At 40.1% G+C, this 23,966-nt stretch overlaps 1 protein-coding gene across 1 annotated transcript in view; it reads left to right on the plus strand.

Moving 5' to 3' along the window:
* The window catches only part of LOC143284446 (uncharacterized), a 38,359-nt gene extending 14,649 nt beyond the window's left edge, over positions 1 to 23,710 (plus strand). The window contains exons 2-4 of the mRNA XM_076591083.1: positions 6,544 to 6,646; positions 9,008 to 9,150; positions 13,508 to 23,710. Coding sequence (XP_076447198.1) covers positions 6,544 to 6,646; positions 9,008 to 9,150; positions 13,508 to 13,716 — 455 coding nt within the window. The 3' untranslated portion in view covers positions 13,717 to 23,710. The remainder of the gene's footprint in view (positions 1 to 6,543; positions 6,647 to 9,007; positions 9,151 to 13,507) is intronic.
* The last annotated feature ends 256 nt before the right edge of the window (positions 23,711 to 23,966 follow it).

Genomic DNA, 23,966 nt, shown 5'->3' on the forward strand with positions numbered 1-23,966 from the left:
TCACACATAGAACTGAACAGGATTCTAATCCTAGTGTTCCAGTTCACACAAAAAGCACCAGGCACCAGATTATTGTGGTGGGTGCATTAAACCACAGAGCACCACACCTCTGCAGAGCATCCCGATGTTGCTGGTCGCTGCTGGCTGGGGACCAGAGTTCCCTCCCTGCAGCCTGGGTGTGGCCATACCCCCAACACCCCCTCCCCTCCCCTTTCACTCCCACCCCAGTCCCAGCTTCCCTGTTGAGCCTTTACAGCTTGACGAGTTTGTTCCTTGAAGGTATCACGTTCAGCCTTGTTTGCACGTCAGACATTAGGTGGATACAGGGTGTGTGACAAGTCAGTGGGTGGCATTTGAGTGAAGAGTTTGTGCAGAAAAATAAAATCTGCAATGGGCTTGCTGCTTCTCTTGTTTGAGTTGTTCTCTTTCCTGTTTTAGTATTAGAAATAGTGGGTGTTTCTCACCCCTCCTGTTTACAAAGTGCACAGTCTTTTCAGTCTTCCAGGCATGGCTAATGAAACAAACAGCAGAGATGTTCAGGTCTTTGTTTCAGTGCTGTATGTTTCAAGAATGTTTCAGTCCCTCATTTTTCTGTTGTTCATCCAAAAAAAGTGCAGTTCATTGAACACCTTTTTTGAGTAGGTCAGGTGCATAGGAAATTTTTGGGATATTTTAGGGTCTTATTTGTCTGAATGCATTTCAGCCTTGTTGATGCCACCAGCCAAAATGTAATAAGTAGAACAAGTGCATTGGGAAATTTATGGGACGTTTTAGGCTCTTATTTGTCTTTTCAGAATTGTTGGTGTTTTAAAACACAATGAGTCATAATGTTTACAACAAGTCCCTCAGGTATAGATACTCCCCTCCCACCCACACAACCCAGATTTATTATACATGTGTCATCCATATTGACTTCACTCTGTAGACACAGACAACAGGTTGATAGAATCCTTCCATATTTGCACTTGAGTTTTGAATGGCAAAAAGGTTATTATATCAGGTTCAAAATAAATAAGCTTCTTAGAGTGTGTAAGCAGTCACCTGGATGGTCATGCACATACTTCTATGTGTGATCTTAGGAATTGTGACTCAATTGCTGTTCAAATCACGACAGTTGAAGAGCTTACAGTTTCTCTCACTTGTAATCATCACCAATCTGTGGACATACTTTACTACTAATAGCGTTAAAAAAAACCCAACAACTCTAATAGTGAGGAGGAGTGTAAAACATACAGTGATGCTTGATAGAAGTAAAGAGAGTGTGAGTATATTTTTATGAATTTGTCACAAATTCAAATTAATAACTTCAAATATCCAAACAGAAAACTGAACACATGTCAGTTTCAGCAAAAGCATTCCAGTACTTCTGAAATGTGCTGCAAAATCTTAAACACATTCTCTGCAGGATGGTCATAAATAAGATGTGTTTCTGAGACAAAACGACAGCAAGGTGGATCAGATATCACATCTGCAGCTTGCAGAGTCACGCAGTTTGGGAGGCGAACGTTGTCATTGGTTGACTCCGGTATGATGACGCATCGGGACAGAGGGGAAAAATCAACTGCTGATGTTCATTGGAGATCTGGTTACCAGTGCTAAAAAGTTCCGTTAGGGGACAAATGTTCTCATGGATCAAATTTTTTTAGACAAAAAAAATGTCTCATTTGCTGTTGAAGAATTTCACAACTCAGATTCAGAAGATGAACTTGCTTATTCTTTTGATGGTTTGACACCATCTTCCTCAGTACAAATGGAAGAGGTTTGACACCATCTTCCTCAGTACAAATGGAAGAGGTTTCACACCATCTTCCTCAGTACAAATGGAAGAGGTTTGACACCATCTTCCATCTTCCTCAGTACAAATGGAAGAGGTTTGACACCATCTTCCTCAGTACAAATGGAAGAGGTTTCACACCATCCTCCTCAGTACAAATGGAAGAGGTTTGACACCATCCTCCTCAGTACAAATGGAAGAGGTTTGACACCATCTACCTCAGTACAAATGGAAGAGGAAAGTTTGGGGTTTGTGAAGCGGTGAGTGAACTGAATTCACAACTGCATCAGTATCACCCAGCCTCAGGCCACTACAGTGGTCTTGTTTCCTGGTTGTCACTTGAAATGACAAATTAACATGGGAAATGGGGTTGGAGGGGGGGATTATAGGGGGAGGAGGATTTAAAGGGGGAGTGGGGTACAGTCGAGCAGTTACCCTCAAGATAACTGGCAACTGATGGATTGTTTGTGTGTTGGGGAGGGTGAGGGGTTTAAGGGTGGAGATTTTTCAAATCATTTTAGAAAACAGACAAGCATACTTTCTTGTGTGAGAAAAGTATGATTTAACTGAAATATATAGTTCTTGTTGTTGTTGTTTTTATAATGTGGCCACTGCTTGATATATCTGTGTGACATAACAGTGTGACATAACAGTATCATAACAGTGTTTTTTTCTGCAGTCATTTTCCTGTCTCATCCATTGATGTTCATGCACATTCAGATATTTTTTTTCTTTTCAGTTTCACAAAGAGTCTGATTGTTTATCAGCTAGTGAATGAAAGGACTTTGTTTTGGATAGAGTGCATCTGCAGATTTTGGGTTGGGTTTATCACTTCCTACAAGGGAGGCTGTTCCTTGGTGTTTTGGAGCTGTGTGGCAATGTCTTGTTGGAGACTGTCTACACAGTTAGTGACCAGGCATGTTAGAGGAGTCTACACAGTTAGTGACCAGGCATGTTAGAGGAGTCTATACAGTTAGTGACCGGCATGTTAGAGGAGTCTACACAGTTAGTGACCAGGCATGTTAGAGGAGTCTATACAGTTAGTGACCGGCATGTTAGAGGAGTCTATACAGTTAGTGACCAGGCATGTTAGAGGAGTCTATACAGTTAGTGACCGGCATGTTAGAGGAGTCTATACAGTTAGTGACCAGGCATGTTAGAGGAGTCTATACAGTTAGTGACTAGTGACCAGGCATGTTAGAGGAGTCTATACAGTTAGTGACCAGGCATGTTAGAGGAGTCTACACAGTTAGTGACCAGGCATGTTAGAGGAGTCTATACAGTTAGTGACCAGGCATGTTAGAGGAGTCTTTTCAGTTAGTGACCAGGCATGTTAGAGGAGTCTATACAGTTAGTGACCAGGCATGTTAGAGGAGTCTTTTCAGTTAGTGACCAGGCATGTTAGAGGAGTCTATACAGTTAGTGACCAGGCATGTTAGAGGAGTCTATACAGTTAGTGACCAGGCATGTTAGAGGAGTCTCCCAGTCACATGTCACTGATAACTATTGCTTTGGTGCTCTGGGAGAGGGCCTGTAGTTTTTTGTGAATAGTGCTTCAGGATAGAATCAGAGGATTGTACAATATTCCGTTACATCAGTACAAGTGGTTTGCAAGAAGAATGGCGAAAAGGCACAGAGACTTTATTTCATGGAGAAAAAGAAAGGTAGATCAGAGGAACAGGCGCGACGGAGATAGGGCAACACCTGCCACCAGCACATACACTGTAACATGAGAACCCCTCCCAACCTGGCTGATACATTTTCAATCAATTCATTGTGCGTCATTGAAATGATATGAACACTGCCCGGGTCTGTTGTTGTGTTGGAGCCAGAGCAATGACGGGGGTGACATCCAGGCGTTCGTGTCCTCTGCAGAGGAATTTCAGTGGTCCTGGTGTATTGATTAGGCCTGCATGCAGGACGAAACTTGAAACTTGTTTGGAAAGGTCCCAGCAGAATCCAAGAAGCCAGAGAGTATCTGAGGTGATAGACTGATGTGTGTATTGATTGGGTTTTTCTTGAGGATGTTGGCAAGGAAAGAGGAGGAGTCTGAGATGTGAGAGCTGAAGGAATACATGTGGAGAGAGAGTGGTGAACATTCCCATATATGGTCAGCTTGACTTACATATTTCAGACCCGCCTCTACCCCCTACCCACAATGCAGCTTGCTCTCTCTGTGGCATGCCTGTGCACACACATACGTGCTTGCAGGCACACACACGCACACACAATTTATATTGAATTTTAAGAGAAAAAGCAAAATAGAAAACAGATATGAGAGAACTGTGATTCTTTTTTTTCTTTTCAATTTTAATGTGGATATTTTAGCAGATATTTTCTTTTGAAATGAAAAAAATTACGCTTTCCTTCAAAAAGTGCTTTACTTTTATTACTTGGCGCAGAAAAAAAACATATGAACATCCACCTTGATCTGAGTATGTTCTTGTATGAGCCAGGCATTCTGTGAGAAGATACACAAATGTATTTGTACATGTAATTCCATGTCTGCCCCCTTGCCCCCCACCCTCCACCTCAGCTGCACAACCACCACATAATGGCATAGAGCTTGCATGTACATTTATTCATGCCCACCTGTTTCGCAGGCAGATACAACAGTGAACAAAATGCTTTTTGCAATATATGTGCACCTTGGGGGACGTGGGGGTCTGGGTCTGGGGGGTGGGGGTCGTGGGGGGTGGGGGATGGGGGGGGGGGGGGGGGTCTGGGGGGTGGGGGTCTGGGGGGTGGCATGGAAAAAAGAGAGAACCAGGAAACCTGTAATTGATACTTTTTATGTCCTTCAGATCTGTCCCATGGTTTGGGTTGTCTGCTGAAATACTCCCCAGTCTCTCTGTAAATGTGAGCAGTTTATTGCAAAATGGTATTTTTGAATGAATTGATAGATATTCTTCTGTGTTAAGGATTTTTTTAAATTATTTTTTTTAATTTTAGAATTCATCCTTGCATGATACTGAACTTTTAAAGCCCATATTTTTAATTCAGGAGGTTAGTGTTTGGGCCAGTATCAACCCTTTTGATGTAAAACTTTAAATTAGCATGATTGCTATGTTTAAAGCTGTGTTATTTCCATCCTGAATATCCATGAGGTCTGTTGTGCCTTGGCAACGTCGCATGCAGTGAAGGTGTACATTTTCCCTGTCTCCCAGGTTAACATTGGTACAGACCTACCAGTGTCTTAATCTTGTGCACATGTAGAAAATGAAACATGTATGTTGAAGATCTGGTAATTCCCAGTGACCTGTCAGTTACACAGACATAACATATCAAGTATGGACACCGCGCAGAATCAGAAGATTTATATTATATTTGCATGTTGTCTGTATTGTGAGGTAGAAATGGTCGTAGACATAAAAGTTACAACCGAGTTACATCTCATGCGATGCAGAAGAGTACAGTTATGTTACGTATGTCACAGCCTTCTAATTTAAGATTCTGTTTGCAATAATACTGTGTAAACAGATGTACAGAAAAAGTGATAGAATTGAAAGAAAAGGTGCAGTGCCATGGCAGCACCGCTCCCCCCCCCCCCCCCACCCCCCTCCCCCCATTTGAATGTTCATGCTCTTGTTTCCTGCTATGTGGAGTGATGGCCCAGAGGTGACACGTCCGTCTAGGAAGCGAGAGAATCTGAGCATGCTGGTTCGAATCATGGCTCAGCCGCCGATATTTTCTCCCCCTCCACTAGACCTTGAGTGCTGGACTGGATGCTTGTCATTTGGATGAGATGATAAACCGAGGTCCTGTGTGCAGCATGCACTTAGTGCACGTAAAATAACCCACGGCAGCAAAAGGGTTGTTCCTGGCAAAATTCTGTAGGAAATTCCACTTTGATAGGAAAAACAAATAAAACTGCATGCAGGAAAAAATACAAAAGAAAAATAGGTGGCGCTGTAGTGTATTTGATCTTCTGCATGTGTTCTGCACAAAGAGGGGTCTGGCACAAGTAGGTGTGCATCTGGGAGATTTGAGAAAGCTCCATCACCCACCAGGTACACAGAAACCTTTAATTTTCACATAGTGATTAAACAGTTGGTGTTGTCACCCGTTTGTTTGTTTGGGTTTTTTTGTTTTTGTTTTTCAATGAATTAAGAACGGGTTTGAAGAGAAGCAGCACGTACTGATCCACAGATCATCATCTGAGCCACAGAAATTGCTTTTGCTCCTGGACACTGCGTTTACAGTAAAAATAGAACTTTCTATGTCTGATTGCTTTTGCTCCTGGACACTGCGTTTACAGTAAAAATAACTTTCTATGTCTGATTGCTTTTGCTCCTGGACACTGCGTTTACAGTAAAAATAGAACTTTCTATGTCTGATTGCTTTTGCTCCTGGACACTGCGTTTACAGTAAAAATAGAACTTTCTATGTCTGGTTGCTTTTGCTCCTGGACACTGCGTTTACAGTAAAAATAGAACTTTCTATGTCTGATTGCTTTTGCTCCTGGACACTGCGTTTACAGTAAAAATAGAACTTTATATGTCTGATTGCTTTTGCTCCTGGACACTGCGTTTACAGTAAAAATAGAACTTTATATGTCTGATTGCTTTTGCTCCTGGACACTGCGTTTACAGTAAAAATAGAACTTTATATGTCTGATTGCTTTTGCTCCTGGACACTGCGTTTACAGTAAAAATAACTTTCTATGTCTGATGAATATGCATCTGACGAATGTGCACGTCTGATAAATGTGCAACCATGCAACGGACATATAACTGAGCTCATGACCATGTCACTGGAATTTGTTGCAGGAGTGCTGGGGGGAGATTACTGTTATGATGACGCCTTCAGTGGCCTTCGCTGGTGCTCCTACGGATGTTGTGGTTATCTTGACACAGATTGTTGTGATTCCAAGTAAGTTGGTAGCAACATATTGCAGTGTTTGTGTGTGCAGATGTACGACTCCTTGTGTTTATGCTGACCGAGGATATATATCTATCACTGGGTGTGTCTCTGCTGTGGACAGTGTGGCACTGATCAATGTGACTCTTGTGTCGTGATGTCTATCACTGGGTGTGTCTCTGCTGTGGACAGTGTGACACTGATCAATGTGACTATTGTGTCATGATGTCTATCACTGGGTGTGTCTCTGCTGTGGACAGTGTGACACTGATCAATGTGACTATTGTGTCATGATGTCTATCACTGGGTGTGTCTCTGCTGTGGACAGTGTGACACTGATCAATTTGACTATTGTGTCATGATGTCTATCACTGGGTGTGTCTCTGCTGTGGACAGTGTGACACTGATCATTGTGACTATTGTGTCATGATGTCTATCACTGGGTGTGTCTCTGCTGTGGACAGTGTGTCACTGATCATTGTGACTATTGTGTCATGATGTCTGTCACTGGGTGTGTCTCTGCTGTGGACAGTGTGTCACTGATCATTGTGACTATTGTGTCATGATGTCTGTCACTGGGTGTGTCTCTGCTGTGGACAGTGTGGCACTGATCATTGTGACTATTGTGTCATGATGTCTATCACTGGGTGTGTCTCTGCTGTGGACAGTGTGGCACTGATGGTTGTGACTATTGTGCTGACTGTGAATGTCTATCACTGTTTATGCTGACTGTGGACAGTGTGGTGCTGACTGTGAATGTCTATCACTGTTTATGCTGACTGGACAGTGTGGTGCTGACTGTGAATGTCTATCACTGTTTATGCTGACTGTGGACAGTGTGGTGCTGACTGTGAATGTCTATCACTGTTTATGCTGACTGGACAGTGTGGTGCTGACTGTGAATGTCTGTCACCGTTTATGCTGACTGTGGACAGTGTGGTGCTGACTGTGAATGTCTATCACTGGGTGTGTTTATGCTGACTGTGGACAGTGTGGTGCTGACTGTGAATGTCTATCACTGGGTGTGTTTATGCTGACTGTGGACAGTGTGGTGCTGACTGTGAATGTCTATCACTGGGTGTGTTTATGCTGACTGTGGACAGTGTGGTGCTGACTGTGAATGTCTATCACTGGGTGTGTTTATGCTGACTGTGGACAGTGTGGTGCTGACTGTGAATGTCTATCACTGTTTATGCTGACTGTGGACAGTGTGGTGCTGAATGTGAATGTCTATCACTGTTTATGCTGACTGTGGACAGTGTGGTGCTGAATGTGAATGTCTGTCACCGTTTATGCTGACTGTGGACAGTGTGGTGCTGAATGTGAATGTCTATCACTGTTTATGCTGACTGGACAGTGTGGTGCTGACTGTGAATGTCTGTCACCGTTTATGCTGACTGTGGACAGTGTGGTGCTGACTGTGAATGTCTATCACTGGGTGTGTTTATGCTGACTGTGAACAGTGTGGTGCTGACTGTGAATGTCTATCACTGGGTGTGTTTATGCTGACTGTGGACAGTGTGGTGCTGACTGTGAATGTCTATCACTGGGTGTGTTTATGCTGACTGTGAACAGTGTGGTGCTGACTGTGAATGTCTATCACTGGGTGTGTTTATGCTGACTGTGGATAGTGTGGTGCTGACTGTGAATGTCTATCACTGGGTGTGTTTATGCTGACTGTGAACAGTGTGGTGCTGACTGTGAATGTCTATCACTGTTTATGCTGACTGTGGACAGTGTGGTGCTGACTGTGAATGTCTATCACTGGGTGTGTTTATGCTGACTGTGGACAGTGTGGTGCTGACTGTGAATGTCTATCACTGGGTGTGTTTATGCTGACTGTGAACAGTGTGGTGCTGACTGTGAATGTCTATCACTGGGTGTGTTTATGCTGACTGTGGACAGTGTGGTGCTGACTGTGAATGTCTGTCACTGTTTATGCTGACTGTGGACAGTGTGGTGCTCACTGTGAATGTCTATCACTGTTTATGCTGACTGTGGACAGTGTGGTGCTGACTGTGAATGTCTATCACTGGGTGTGTTTATGCTGACTGTGAACAGTGTGGTGCTGACTGTGAATGTCTATCACTGGGTGTGTTTATGCTGACTGTGGACAGTGTGGTGCTGACTGTGAATGTCTATCACTGTTTATGCTGACTGTGGACAGTGTGGTGCTGACTGTGAATGTCTATCACTGTTTATGCTGACTGTGGACAGTGTGGTGCTGACTGTGAATGTCTATCACTGGGTGTGTTTATGCTGACTGTGGACAGTGTGGTGCTGACTGTGAATGTCTATCACTGTTTATGCTGACTGTGGACAGTGTGGTGCTGACTGTGAATGTCTATCACTGTTTATGCTGACTGTGGACAGTGTGGCACTGATTGTGGGACTGACGGTGATGGGGATCCTTGTGACCGGCTCCATCATCGCCATTGTCTGCTGCTGTGTGCGTCGCCGGGCAGCTGCTGGACAGGTCATCCAGACCAACCCTGGCCCTGGGCTTGTGGTCACCAGTAAGTGTCTCCGTGTGTGTGTGTGTGTGTTTGTGTGTGTGTGTATTTTCTTCAGTTTAACGTCTATTCACTACAAGTGTTTTTAGATGGAAAGGAGTAAAGTAGTGTATAATGGAAAGGGAATGCATGTGAATATTAGTGTAAAAAAAAAAAGGAAAAAAAAAGAAAAAAAAAGTTCATGTTATGTATCAGAGGAAAAGTATGTGTGTGTGTGTATGTGTGTGTATATCTGTCTTAGTCACCTCCGCTCCCCTCTGCAGTGTGTGTGTATTTGTGTACTTTCCATTACTACCTACTGCAGGTTAAGTAAAAAGTTGGATCCTTGTGTGTGTGTGTGCGTGTGTTTGTGAGCCACTACCCAATGCAGGTATAAAGATGCAAGCCTTCAGGTGAAAATGTTGGAACCTTCTGAAATCAGTTTTCTTTCTGTGTGTGTGTGTGTGTGTGTGTGTGTGTGTGTGTGTGTGTGTGTGTAACACTTCACAACTCCCCACTGCACATGATGAAAAAGGTTGGAACCTTATGTCATAACATTTCGTGTGTGTGTGTGTGTGTGTGTGATCAGACAGCAGTTTCTTGCAGAATGTTGTGGCAGGTAGATGCTTTAAACTCTGCCATCTATAAAGTGTTCAGAATCTGTTAGCAATGAACAGTGACTTTTGGTGTTGTTTTTTTAGGTTCAATACATAGGGTTTTGTTGTTTTGTATTGAAGCTAACAAATAAGTCATTGATAGTTCATTGTGAAAAGATTTTGCATCTTGCAGTGGAAAGACCAACATTAAATTGCCATAAGAATTTGCAAGAAATTGCTATGTTATAAACATCATTTAAAAAAATCTGTTCACAATGAACTATCAATGATCAATGACTTACTTGTTAGCTTAACCCCTAAGCTGCCTGTATGACCAGATAACTCGTCATGGCAAACATGTACGCTTCGCTGCCACAGTGACCAGATAACTCGTCATGGCAAACGTACGCTTCACTGCCACAATGACCAGATAACTCGTCATGGCAAACATGTACGCTTCGCTGCCACAATGACCAGATAACTCGTCATGGCAAACATGTATGCTTCACTGCCACAATGACCAGATAACTCGTCATGGCAAACATGTACGCTTCGCTGCCATAGTGACGAGATAACTTGTCATGGCCAGCATGTATGCTTCACTGCCACAATGACCAGATAACTCGTCATGGCAAACATGTATGCTTCACTGCCACAGTGACGAGATAACTCGTCATGGCAAACATGTATGCTTCACTGCCACAATGACCAGATAACTCGTCATGGCAAACATGTATGCTTCACTGCCACAGTGACGAGATAACTCGTCATGGCAAACATGTATGCTTCACTGCCACAATGACGAGATAACTCGTCATGGCAAACATGTACGCTTCGCTGCCATAGTGACCAGATAACTCGTCATGGCAAACATGTATGCTTCACTGCCACAATGACCAGATAACTCGTCATCGAAATATTCTGACTTTTCCTGCTTTGCGTCCAGTTCATTGACAAAAATGCTGGTAGCTTTAGCTTAGGGAATCTTTCTGGAACCCCATCTATGTCATGAGGCAGTCCTTTATTTGAATGTTTTGGTTGGGTTACTGTCCCAGTGTTTGCCTGGCTCCTTTCCTTGCTCGCTCAACAAAATGTCGGACTGACACCGTGCTCAAGACATGCGATCGTAGTGAACTAAATCAATCAAGATTGCTTTCTTTTGCTGATGCTCAGAAAGAATTGAAGCGTAAACTCGAAGAAGACAGTGATAAACATTTATAGGAGGATTTGATAGAAAATAAAGGGAGCAATCAAGAGAGTGGCCAAGATACGACTATCAGTGAGTGATGCGGGCTGTGCAAACCTTAGCAGATGACAGAAAGTGACTGAACAGGACAGTGTGAGCAATATTCTTGGCACTCAGCCAGCGCGTTCTGATGAGAACTGGATAAAGTGACTGTGCGAGAGGGGTGAAGAGGAGGGGGATGGAGACTGAGGGGGCGTGGCCTCTCATCCACATTATCACTTGGAGAAGTCACAATGCATTGTATATGTATCTCTTTTTAATTTTTTTTTTATTGTGGTTGTTCTAGTATGATTTTGTGTATGCAGATATCCATTTATCCAGAAAATATGATATTTTAGTGCAAATTACCTGACTAATGTTAGTAATGAACAAGTTGAAAATGTGACAAAAAACAAAACACTGATTTCAAAACAACAGCATGTCACTAAAAATATATAAAATGCGGAAAAATCATGTGTTTTGTGTTCTTTATTCATTTACCTTTCAGAAAATATATACTTTTATGGGTCTTTCTCCAATAAAAAAGAGCAGAGAATTTTTTGAAAATTTATACCCGTTTTTTTTTTGGAAAAAACCCTGGCAAATAGGCAGCGAAAGGGCTAAATACAAAACTTTTGCAGTGTATGTTTATGATTATCAGAAACTGTATATTACTCCCAGTTGTCTGAGACCAGTAGACAGTTTTGAACTTGCATCAGTGCAGGTGTTTTTCTTACACATTTTGTGTTGGTTTGCATCACACTCAGCTCTGGTCAGCAGGAGGCATCACCTCTGCCGGGACTTCACCTAGCATCCTCCCAGTTGTCAGTCTTCAACACTAACCAGTTATGACTCACTGTTTATTTCATACAGAGTGTACAAGTGTCCTGTTGCTTTGACGAATCCTTACTCCATGGGCAGTAATGCATGTGACACTCAGTTGACTGGACAATGTTCTGGAGACACTCGACAGCCTTGATACACATATGTTACAGACAGGACAAGTGTCTCTGTATCAGTATTAGTGATATCATGCACTAAGCTATTCCATTTCAAGAATGGAAAAAAAACCCGGCGGGGGGGGGGGGGGGGGGGGGGGGGGGAGTTGGTTCTTTGTTCATGGGTTGCAACTCCCCGTTCACTTGTATGTACACTAGTGGACTTTTATCTGAAGGTCAGGTCAGGGGGGAAAGTTGGTTCTTTGTTCATGGGCTGTAGCTCCCACGTTCACTTGTATGTACACTTGTATGTACACTTTGTATGTACACTAGTGGACTTTTACCTTAAGGTCAGGTCAGGTCATTAGATCTGCTACTGGTAACCTGTAATCCAGTACAACCTGTTCAGGGTCGGGTTGCCGGCAACTAAACTGGCACTCCCACCGCTCCCTTCCGGGACTGGTGAGGCAGGTGGCTAGACACCCTTATGGAACTAAAAATGAGATCCATAAAAGGGCGTCAGCTCAGGAGAGCCACCGACGGCCATCTAGCTCCACTGTGCTGTGTGCATGCCACACGCAGTTGGCCCCCAGGGTGTGTAAACCCATGCATGCGAAGTCTGGATCCGGCAGAATCTGCGGAAGAAACCTATCGGTTCAACGGAGAGGAAGGCAGTTACAGCAGCGCACTGTGGAGTGCAGAGAGCAAGATGAGACACCGAAAGGATATCTTGGTCATCCACTGCATCCGTGCTCATCCTCCAGTCGTCTCGACTTAGTTTTGCCACTGGAAATTGGTGAACCCGGACGAGAGAGTGAGGTCAACGTTGCACAACTCCTCTTCACTTTAAATAAACTCATTGCGCAAGTCATCAGTCATCCTTAATGACCTTTCATCCTTCATCATTTCATCACCCCCAAGTCCTGTGGCGACAGGCGAGCACGAAACGACAGGTGTGGGTACACTGGCAGTCGCAGCCGCAGACCTGCACAGGCGGTTCAGGCCATAGGGTCGTTCTTCATCGACAGGAATAGCGATGGAGCTCGGCAGCCGTCTGAGCAGCCCTCTTTAGGAATGCACTGCTCACCTCCCTGGCATGAGGAAGGGGCTAGAAAAGGTGCCCTAAAAATTGCCTGCTCCATATTGCCCTGGCCAGCATACCGCAGCTGGCGGGGACCCTACATCAGCGGTCGAAACAAAGAGAAAGAAAAGAAAAAAACAAGGATCGTTCCTCTCACCATTGATGCTTGGAACATAAGGACTCTCCTGGACAGAGATAACGCGGACAGACCCCAAAGGAGAACGGCACTAGTTGCATCCGAACTCGCCAGATACAACATCGACATCGCAGCCTTGAGTGAGACTCGGCTTGCAGGTGAAGGCGAGCTCAGTGAACGGGGATCTGGTTACACCTTCTTCTGGAGTGGATGAGGAAGCGAAGAGCGATGTGAGGCTGGCGTTGGTTTTGCAGTATGACTGTTTTTGCCCCTGCCATGTAGGCAGCCATACTCTGTTATCGGGAGTGAAAAGTTGGTTCAACTTCCACCTCTTTATGTTAATGATTCACAGAATGTGGAAATTAAAATGTTAACCGTATTGTTTGCTTGTTTTTAATTCCACAGCCTCACAGACTACCATGGGGACAGCCTATGCCACTCAGGGCACTCACCAGCCTGCTGTCTATGGTCCCCCCCAGGCCGGTGCCTACGGTGCCCCCCAGCCGTACCCCATGGGGCAGCAGCAGCCACCTGTTGGGGCCATGGCTCCACCCCCCTACCCTGGTGATGGAGGTCAGGTGAACCAGGGCTTCAACTACAGGCATCTGAATTAAGGAGCTGGGGGTGGCAGAAATAGAGATGGGGGCAATGATGGGTTTTAAAAGAAATGGGATGGTTCTGAGAGAGATAGGCAGTGTTGATTTTTAACAGATGTGATTATGAAAGTAAGCGAAGATCAAGATTTGTCTTGAGACGACTGTTTTTTGGTTGTTTGGTTGTTTCTACCAAGGTTCGGTACATTGGGTTTGACAGTTTTGAAGAATTCAAAGTAATGAATCCAGAGAATATCTTGATGACAGAACTATTGATTATTCAGTGGAACAGATTTTGCAATTGGCAGATATCACTGATAGACTAATAGGGGATTGAAGCAGATGAAGATTTCTTGCAGTTTGCTGCCAGTTTTGTTTTGGAGGGGTTGGGGGTAACTTACATTAAGGGTGGTTTTCAAGGACATCACAAACTGAGGTTTGGTGCAAAGAGGTAAGTTTCCTTGATTCGCCAGGTGGCTTTCAAGTATCTGGTCTCAGTTCAGACCAACTTAATTTTGCGCTTTCTCTAAAGTATTGGAGATGGAGCGATTGTTCTGTTACATTCTGTACCATCTGCCATCTTGGCCCTCTTGTTTCAGATGAAAAGTTGAAAGAAACAGGCATGTCTATGCAAGACTGTACAGTTAATCATTTTGTCTCCCAGCTTGCCCTGATAAATGGTGATAGGACTGATGTATATACTTTCCTTTCTAATAAGTTACTAATACTTTAGTCTGGAACAAATACATGTACTATGGTAGGTTGGTTGTTAGGTTGTAGGTTTCACATTTTGTTTGACCACAATCCTTACGTGTGCTTTTCATTCATAGATCCAAAATGGAAGAAGGAATAATAAAGTGGGTTTAGTAAGGAGCTTAGAATATATGAATACCTTTATGTATCAAATTGCAGAGTGCTTCTATGTATCTCCCTACCCACCAGCCCCATAGTTTTGCTGTTGTATTTACTTTGTTGTAACATATCATGTGATGCCATAGGGATATTTTCTGCATCCCCAACTCGAAATTTGATCACTTTGTGTTTTGACTAAATGCTCCCTGGATTTGCACTTCAAATTTATATAAGCCAGTGACATGAACGCGTCATCTAGTTTCCTTCCTTTGAAATGAAATGAAGAACTGTGCCTTTGCGCTTTACCTTTAAAATGATCTCTATCGAAAGAAACATTCTAGTTGTGAGGCAGCTTTTCCTCCTCTTTTTATTTTGTTACCATTTCTGGTTATAAGACATGATTATCAGTGGTTGCTTTTTAACAGAAAGAATCACTTCTTTTCAATGTTTTCCATTTTCATTATAGTTTAAAAAAAAAAAATTTAAATAATTTTTAAATGTAATCAGTAGTAGTGTGAAGTGTCGCTTCTTTTCAATGTTTTCCATTTTCATTATAGATTTTTTTTTTTTTTTTTTTAATGTAATTAGTAGTAGTGTGAAGTTGGTATTGCATTGCAACATCTGCTTGGAATGTAGATGAAATATTTCCCAGTTTCTTCTGTGCGTTACAGTTTATCACAATTGAATGACTGCTGAAATTTTGCAAATTCTATACATTTGTTTCCATTTTACTGCTGAAATGTTCATATTTTAGGAAGGTGAAAGTTTTTATGTCCAGATGATTGGAAACTATGTATGCAAGACAAAAGAGTTTTTTCCTTGTCCTATGAGCAGTTAATATGTCCGTTTGGGAGGGGAAAAATACCTTGGTTGTTCACAGGTTCTGACAGTTTTGGTGAGGACAAGAATTTTTATTTACATAGTCATTGACAGCTTGGTATTGATTGTTGACAAGTTAATAATAGTAAGACAAGGAACTTTTAGTCAACCTGTGTTTAAATTAGACAGCATTGTGAATCTTCAGATTTTTTCCCCCCAGTAACTCAACAATTGAATGATGACTTCACCATATTTTAAAATTTCATATATTTTGTAAAGCAAGCTCAGCATGGTGGAACTGTTTTGTTCCACCATATATATTTTTTCCTGTTGATTTTTCTTGGCGTTCGATTGTATGCAAAATGTTTTGGGACATTTTTAAGGAATTTCTTTTTTTGAATCAAACTTTCCAATAAAAACATTATTTGAGTTTGTTTCTTTCCTGAGAAGTGTTGGCCTGTGCATGTTAACAAGTACTGCTGCTACCACCTGTGGAAGCTCCAGGACTTGTTTACAGTTCAGAAAATAGATTCCATTTGTTTGATTTGAAGGTCAGATTTAAAAAAAAAAAAAAGAAGAAGAAGAAGAAAAAAATTGTCAATATTGTATATTTTGTCTTCTGTCTAATTCAAGCTGTTCAGTGCCGTAGAATTTTGCACACAAAAATGTGCTCTACCCTTGTCAGGTAATTTTGAGGAATCTGGGTCGATACATAATTTTTTTTAAAAAGCACTAAAACAACGGAAGATACAGAACAAAAGTAAACATTTTAGTGAAGGAAAATTAATGTAGATTCTAAATCTGGCCCCCCACCCCCACCTATTTCAATTCTAGATAACTAATCAGACATTTCAAAATGAAGATAATAATTTTCAACATTTAAAGAAAAGTCTATTTCCAACTCCACAGAATGACACCTAAAAAGGGAGGGGGGGGGGGGGGAGGGGGTGGTGGTGGAGAAAACAAAAAGATAAAGATTTGTCTTGAGACGACTGTTTTTTGGTTGGTTGGTTGTTTCTACCAAGGTTCGGTACATTGGGTTTGACAGTTTTGAAGAATTCAAAGTAATGAATCCAGAGAATATCTTGATGACAGAACTATTGATTATTCAGTGGAACAGATTTTGCAATTGGCAGATATCACTGATGAGACTAATAGGGGATTGAAGCAGATGAAGATTTCTTGCAGTTTGCTGCCAGTTTTGTTTTGGAGGGGTTGGGGGTAACTTACATTAAGGGTGGTTTTCAAGGACATCACAAACTGAGGTTTGGTGCAAAGAGGTAAGTTTCCTTGATTCGCCAGGTGGCTTTCAAGTATCTGGTCTCAGTTCAGACCAACTTAATTTTGCGCTTTCTCTAAAGTATTGGAGATGGAGCGATTGTTCTGTTACATTCTGTACCATCTGCCATCTTGGCCCTCCTGTTTCAGATGAAAAGTTGAAAGAAACAGGCATGTCTATGCAAGACTGTACAGTTAATCATTTTGTCTCCCAGCTTGCCCTGATAAATGGTGATAGGACTGATGTATATACTTTCCTTTCTAATAAGTTACTAATACTTTAGTCTGGAACAAATACATGTACTATAGTAGGTTGGTTGTTACGTTGTAGGTTTCACATTTTGTTTGACCACAATCCTTACGTGTGCTTTTCATTCATAGATCCAAAATGGAAGAAGGAATAATAAAGTGGGTTTAGTAAGGAGCTTAGAATATATGAATACCTTTATGTATCAAATTGCAGAGTGCTTCTATGTATCTCCCTACCCACCAGCCCCATAGTTTTGCTGTTGTATTTACTTTGTTGTAACATATCATGTGATGCCATAGGGATATTTTCCGCATCCCCAACTCGAAATTTGATCACTTTGTGTTTTGACTAAATGCTCCCTGGATTTGCACTTCAAATTTATATAAGCCAGTGACATGAACGCGTCATCTAGTTTCCTTCCTTTGAAATGAAATGAAGAACTGTGCCTTTGCGCTTTACCTTTAAAATGATCTCTATCGAAAGAAACATTCTAGTTGTGAGGCAGCTTTTCCTCCTCTTTTTATTTTGTTACCATTTCTGGTTATAAGACATGATTATCAGTGGTTGCTTTTTAACAGAAAGAATCACTTCTTTTCAATGTTTTCCATTTTCATTATAGTTTAAAAAAAAAAAATTTAAATAATTTTTAAATGTAATCAGTAGTAGTGTGAAGTGTCGCTTCTTTTCAATGTTTTCCATTTTCATTATAGATTTTTTTTTTTTTTTTTTAATGTAATTAGTAGTAGTGTGAAGTTGGTATTGCATTGCAACATCTGCTTGGAATGTAGATGAAATATTTCCCAGTTTCTTCTGTGCGTTACAGTTTATCACAATTGAATGACTGCTGAAATTTTGCAAATTCTATACATTTGTTTCCATTTTACTGCTGAAATGTTCATATTTTAGGAAGGTGAAAGTTTTTATGTCCAGATGATTGGAAACTATGTATGCAAGACAAAAGAGTTTTTTCCTTGTCCTATGAGCAGTTAATATGTCCGTTTGGGAGGGGAAAAATACCTTGGTTGTTCACAGGTTCTGACAGTTTTGGTGAGGACAAGAATTTTTATTTACATAGTCATTGACAGCTTGGTATTGATTGTTGACAAGTTAATAATAGTAAGACAAGGAACTTTTAGTCAACCTGTGTTTAAATTAGACAGCATTGTGAATCTTCAGATTTTTTCCCCCCAGTAACTCAACAATTGAATGATGACTTCACCATATTTTAAAATTTCATATATTTTGTAAAGCAAGCTCAGCATGGTGGAACTGTTTTGTTCCACCATATATATTTTTTCCTGTTGATTTTTGTTGGCGTTCGATTGTATGCAAAATGTTTTGGGACATTTTTAAGGAATTTCTTTTTTTGAATCAAACTTTCCAATAAAAACATTATTTGAGTTTGTTTCTTTCCTGAGAAGTGTTGGCCTGTGCATGTTAACAGGTACTGCTGCTACCACCTGTGGAAGCTCCAGGACTTGTTTACAGTTCAGAAAATAGATTCCATTTGTTTGATTTGAAGGTCAGATTTAAAAAAAAAAAAAGAAGAAGAAAAAGAAAAAAATTGTCAATATTGTATATTTTGTCTTCTGTCTAATTCAAGCTGTTCAGTGCCGTAGAATTTTGCACACAAAAATATGCTCTACCTTTGTCAGGTAATTTTGAGGAATCTGGGTCGATACATATTTTTTTTTTAAAAAGCACTAAAACAACGGAAGATACAGAACAAAAGTAAACATTTTAGTGAAGGAAAATTAATGTAGATTCTAAATCTGGCCCCCCACCCCCACCTATTTCAATTCTAGATAACTAATCAGACATTTCAAAGTGAAGATAATAATTTTCAACATTTAAAAAAAAGTATTTCCAACTCCACAGAATGACACCTAAAAAGGGAGGGGGGGGGGAGGGGGTGGTGGTGGAGAAAACAAAAAGATCAAGATTTGTCTTGAGACGACTGTTTTTTGGTTGGTTGGTTGTTTCTACCAAGGTTCGGTACATTGGGTTTGACAGTTTTGAAGAATTCAAAGTAATGAATCCAGAGAATATCTTGATGACAGAACTATTGATTATTCAGTGGAACAGATTTTGCAATTGGCAGACATCACTGATGAGACTAATAGGGGATTGAAGCAGATGAAGATTTCTTGCAGTTTGCTGCCAGTTTTGTTTTGGAGGGGTTGGGGGTAACTTACATTAAGGGTGGTTTTCAAGGACATCACAAACTGAGGTTTGGTGCAAAGAGGTAAGTTTCCTTGATTCGCCAGGTGGCTTTCAAGTATCTGGTCTCAGTTCAGACCAACTTAATTTTGCGCTTTCTCTAAAGTATTGGAGATGGAGCGATTGTTCTGTTACATTCTGTACCATCTGCCATCTTGGCCCTCCTGTTTCAGATGAAAAGTTGAAAGAAACAGGCATGTCTATGCAAGACTGTACAGTTAATCATTTTGTCTCCCAGCTTGCCCTGATAAATGGGGATAGGACTGATGTATATACTTTCCTTTCTAATAAGTTACTAATACTTTAGTCTGGAACAAATACATGTACTATAGTAGGTTGGTTGTTACGTTGTAGGTTTCACATTTTGTTTGACCACAATCCTTACGTGTGCTTTTCATTCATAGATCCAAAATGGAAGAAGGAATAATAAAGTGGGTTTAGTAAGGAGCTTAGAATATATGAATACCTTTATGTATCAAATTGCAGAGTGCTTCTATGTATCTCCCTACCCACCAGCCCCATAGTTTTGCTGTTGTATTTACTTTGTTGTAACATATCATGTGATGCCATAGGGATATTTTCCGCATCCCCAACTCGAAATTTGATCACTTTGTGTTTTGACTAAATGCTCCCTGGATTTGCACTTCAAATTTATATAAGCCAGTGACATGAACGCGTCATCTAGTTTCCTTCCTTTGAAATGAAATGAAGAACTGTGCCTTTGCGCTTTACCTTTAAAATGATCTCTATCGAAAGAAACATTCTAGTTGTGAGGCAGCTTTTCCTCCTCTTTTTATTTTGTTACCATTTCTGGTTATAAGACATGATTATCAGTGGTTGCTTTTTAACAGAAAGAATCACTTCTTTTCAATGTTTTCCATTTTCATTATAGTTTAAAAAAAAAAAATTTAAATAATTTTTAAATGTAATCAGTAGTAGTGTGAAGTGTCGCTTCTTTTCAATGTTTTCCATTTTCATTATAGATTTATTTTTTTTTTTTTTTAATGTAATTAGTAGTAGTGTGAAGTTGGTATTGCATTGCAACATCTGCTTGGAATGTAGATGAAATATTTCCCAGTTTCTTCTGTGCGTTACAGTTTATCACAATTGAATGACTGCTGAAATTTTGCAAATTCTATACATTTGTTTCCATTTTACTGCTGAAATGTTCATATTTTAGGAAGGTGAAAGTTTTTATGTCCAGATGATTGGAAACTATGTATGCAAGACAAAAGAGTTTTTTCCTTGTCCTATGAGCAGTTAATATGTCCGTTTGGGAGGGGAAAAATACCTTGGTTGTTCACAGGTTCTGACAGTTTTGGTGAGGACAAGAATTTTTATTTACATAGTCATTGACAGCTTGGTATTGATTGTTGACAAGTTAATAATAGTAAGACAAGGAACTTTTAGTCAACCTGTGTTTAAATTAGACAGCATTGTGAATCTTCAGATTTTTTCCCCCCAGTAACTCAACAATTGAATGATGACTTCACCATATTTTAAAATTTCATATATTTTGTAAAGCAAGCTCAGCATGGTGGAACTGTTTTGTTCCACCATATATATTTTTTCCTGTTGATTTTTCTTGGCGTTCGATTGTATGCAAAATGTTTTGGGACATTTTTAAGGAATTTCTTTTTTTGAATCAAACTTTCCAATAAAAACATTATTTGAGTTTGTTTCTTTCCTGAGAAGTGTTGGCCTGTGCATGTTAACAAGTACTGCTGCTACCACCTGTGGAAGCTCCAGGACTTGTTTACAGTTCAGAAAATAGATTCCATTTGTTTGATTTGAAGGTCAGATTTAAAAAAAAAAAAAAGAAGAAGAAGAAGAAAAAAATTGTCAATATTGTATATTTTGTCTTCTGTCTAATTCAAGCTGTTCAGTGCCGTAGAATTTTGCACACAAAAATGTGCTCTACCCTTGTCAGGTAATTTTGAGGAATCTGGGTCGATACATAATTTTTTTTAAAAAGCACTAAAACAACGGAAGATACAGAACAAAAGTAAACATTTTAGTGAAGGAAAATTAATGTAGATTCTAAATCTGGCCCCCCACCCCCACCTATTTCAATTCTAGATAACTAATCAGACATTTCAAAATGAAGATAATAATTTTCAACATTTAAAGAAAAGTCTATTTCCAACTCCACAGAATGACACCTAAAAAGGGAGGGGGGGGGGAGGGGGTGGTGGTGGAGAAAACAAAAAGATCAAGATTTGTCTTGAGACGACTGTTTTTTAGTTGGTTGGTTGTTTCTACCAAGTTTCGGTACATTGGGTTTGACAGTTTTGAAGAATTCAGAGTAATGAATCCAGAGAATATCTTGATGACAGAACTATTGATTATTCAGTGGAACAGATTTTGCAATTGGCAGACATCACTGATGAGACTAATAGGGGATTGAAGCAGATGAAGATTTCTTGCAGTTTGCTGCCAGTTTTGTTTTGGAGGGGTTGGGGGTAACTTACATTAAGGGTGGTTTTCAAGGACATCACAAACTGAGGTTTGGTGCAAAGAGGTAAGTTTCCTTGATTCGCCAGGTGGCTTTCAAGTATCTGGTCTCAGTTCAGACCAACTTAATTTTGCGCTTTCTCTAAAGTATTGGAGATGGAGCGATTGTTCTGTTACATTCTGTACCATCTGCCATCTTGGCCCTCCTGTTTCAGATGAAAAGTTGAAAGAAACAGGCATGTCTATGCAAGACTGTACAGTTAATCATTTTGTCTCCCAGCTTGCCCTGATAAATGGTGATAGGACTGATGTATATACTTTCCTTTCTAATAAGTTACTAATACTTTAGTCTGGAACAAATACATGTACTATAGTAGGTTGGTTGTTACGTTGTAGGTTTCACATTTTGTTTGACCACAATCCTTACGTGTGCTTTTCATTCATAGATCCAAAATGGAAGAAGGAATAATAAAGTGGGTTTAGTAAGGAGCTTAGAATATATGAATACCTTTATGTATCAAATTGCAGAGTGCTTCTATGTATCTCCCTACCCACCAGCCCCATAGTTTTGCTGTTGTATTTACTTTGTTGTAACATATCATGTGATGCCATAGGGATATTTTCCGCATCCCCAACTCGAAATTTGATCACTTTGTGTTTTGACTAAATGCTCCCTGGATTTGCACTTCAAATTTATATAAGCCAGTGACATGAACGCGTCATCTAGTTTCCTTCCTTTGAAATGAAATGAAGAACTGTGCCTTTGCGCTTTACCTTTAAAATGATCTCTATCGAAAGAAACATTCTAGTTGTGAGGCAGCTTTTCCTCCTCTTTTTATTTTGTTACCATTTCTGGTTATAAGACATGATTATCAGTGGTTGCTTTTTAACAGAAAGAATCACTTCTTTTCAATGTTTTCCATTTTCATTATAGTTTAAAAAAAAAAAATTTAAATAATTTTTAAATGTAATCAGTAGTAGTGTGAAGTGTCGCTTCTTTTCAATGTTTTCCATTTTCATTATAGATTTTTTTTTTTTTTTTTTAATGTAATTAGTAGTAGTGTGAAGTTGGTATTGCATTGCAACATCTGCTTGGAATGTAGATGAAATATTTCCCAGTTTCTTCTGTGCGTTACAGTTTATCACAATTGAATGACTGCTGAAATTTTGCAAATTCTATACATTTGTTTCCATTTTACTGCTGAAATGTTCATATTTTAGGAAGGTGAAAGTTTTTATGTCCAGATGATTGGAAACTATGTATGCAAGACAAAAGAGTTTTTTCCTTGTCCTATGAGCAGTTAATATGTCCGTTTGGGAGGGGAAAAATACCTTGGTTGTTCACAGGTTCTGACAGTTTTGGTGAGGACAAGAATTTTTATTTACATAGTCATTGACAGCTTGGTATTGATTGTTGACAAGTTAATAATAGTAAGACAAGGAACTTTTAGTCAACCTGTGTTTAAATTAGACAGCATTGTGAATCTTCAGATTTTCCCCCCCAGTAACTCAACAATTGAATGATGACTTCACCATATTTTAAAATTTCATATATTTTGTAAAGCAAGCTCAGCATGGTGGAACTGTTTTGTTCCACCATACATATTTTTTCCTGTTGATTTTTGTTGGCGTTCGATTGTATGCAAAATGTTTTGGGACATTTTTAAGGAATTTCTTTTTTTGAATCAAACTTTCCAATAAAAACATTATTTGAGTTTGTTTCTTTCCTGAGAAGTGTTGGCCTGTGCATGTTAACAAGTACTGCTGCTACCACCTGTGGAAGCTCCAGGACTTGTTTACAGTTCAGAAAATAGATTCCATTTGTTTGATTTGAAGGTCAGATTTAAAAAAAAAAAAAAGAAGAAGAAGAAGAAAAAAATTGTCAATATTGTATATTTTGTCTTCTGTCTAATTCAAGCTGTTCAGTGCCGTAGAATTTTGCACACAAAAATGTGCTCTACCCTTGTCAGGTAATTTTGAGGAATCTGGGTCGATACATAATTTTTTTAAAAAAGCACTAAAACAACGGAAGATACAGAACAAAAGTAAACATTTTAGTGAAGGAAAATTAATGTAGATTCTAAATCTGGCCCCCCACCCCCACCTATTTCAATTCTAGATAACTAATCAGACATTTCAAAATGAAGATAATAATTTTCAACATTTAAAAAAAAGTCTATTTCCAACTCCACAGAATGACACCTAAAAAGGGGGGGTGGGGGAGGGGGTGGTGGTGGAGAAAACAAAAAGAGCTGGAAATAGCATGCTTATTGTCTGATATACCTGTGAAAGAAAATCAAACAGCTTGTAAGGTTATGATAACAATCAAGACTTATAGTCATGTATCTGAATAAATGTCCCAGCAAAGACATGTGGGTTCGGTCAAAATAAGAAGTCA

This window comes from Babylonia areolata, chromosome 8 (genome assembly GCF_041734735.1).
Source record: "Babylonia areolata isolate BAREFJ2019XMU chromosome 8, ASM4173473v1, whole genome shotgun sequence".
Taxonomy (NCBI): Eukaryota; Metazoa; Mollusca; class Gastropoda; order Neogastropoda; family Buccinidae; genus Babylonia; species Babylonia areolata.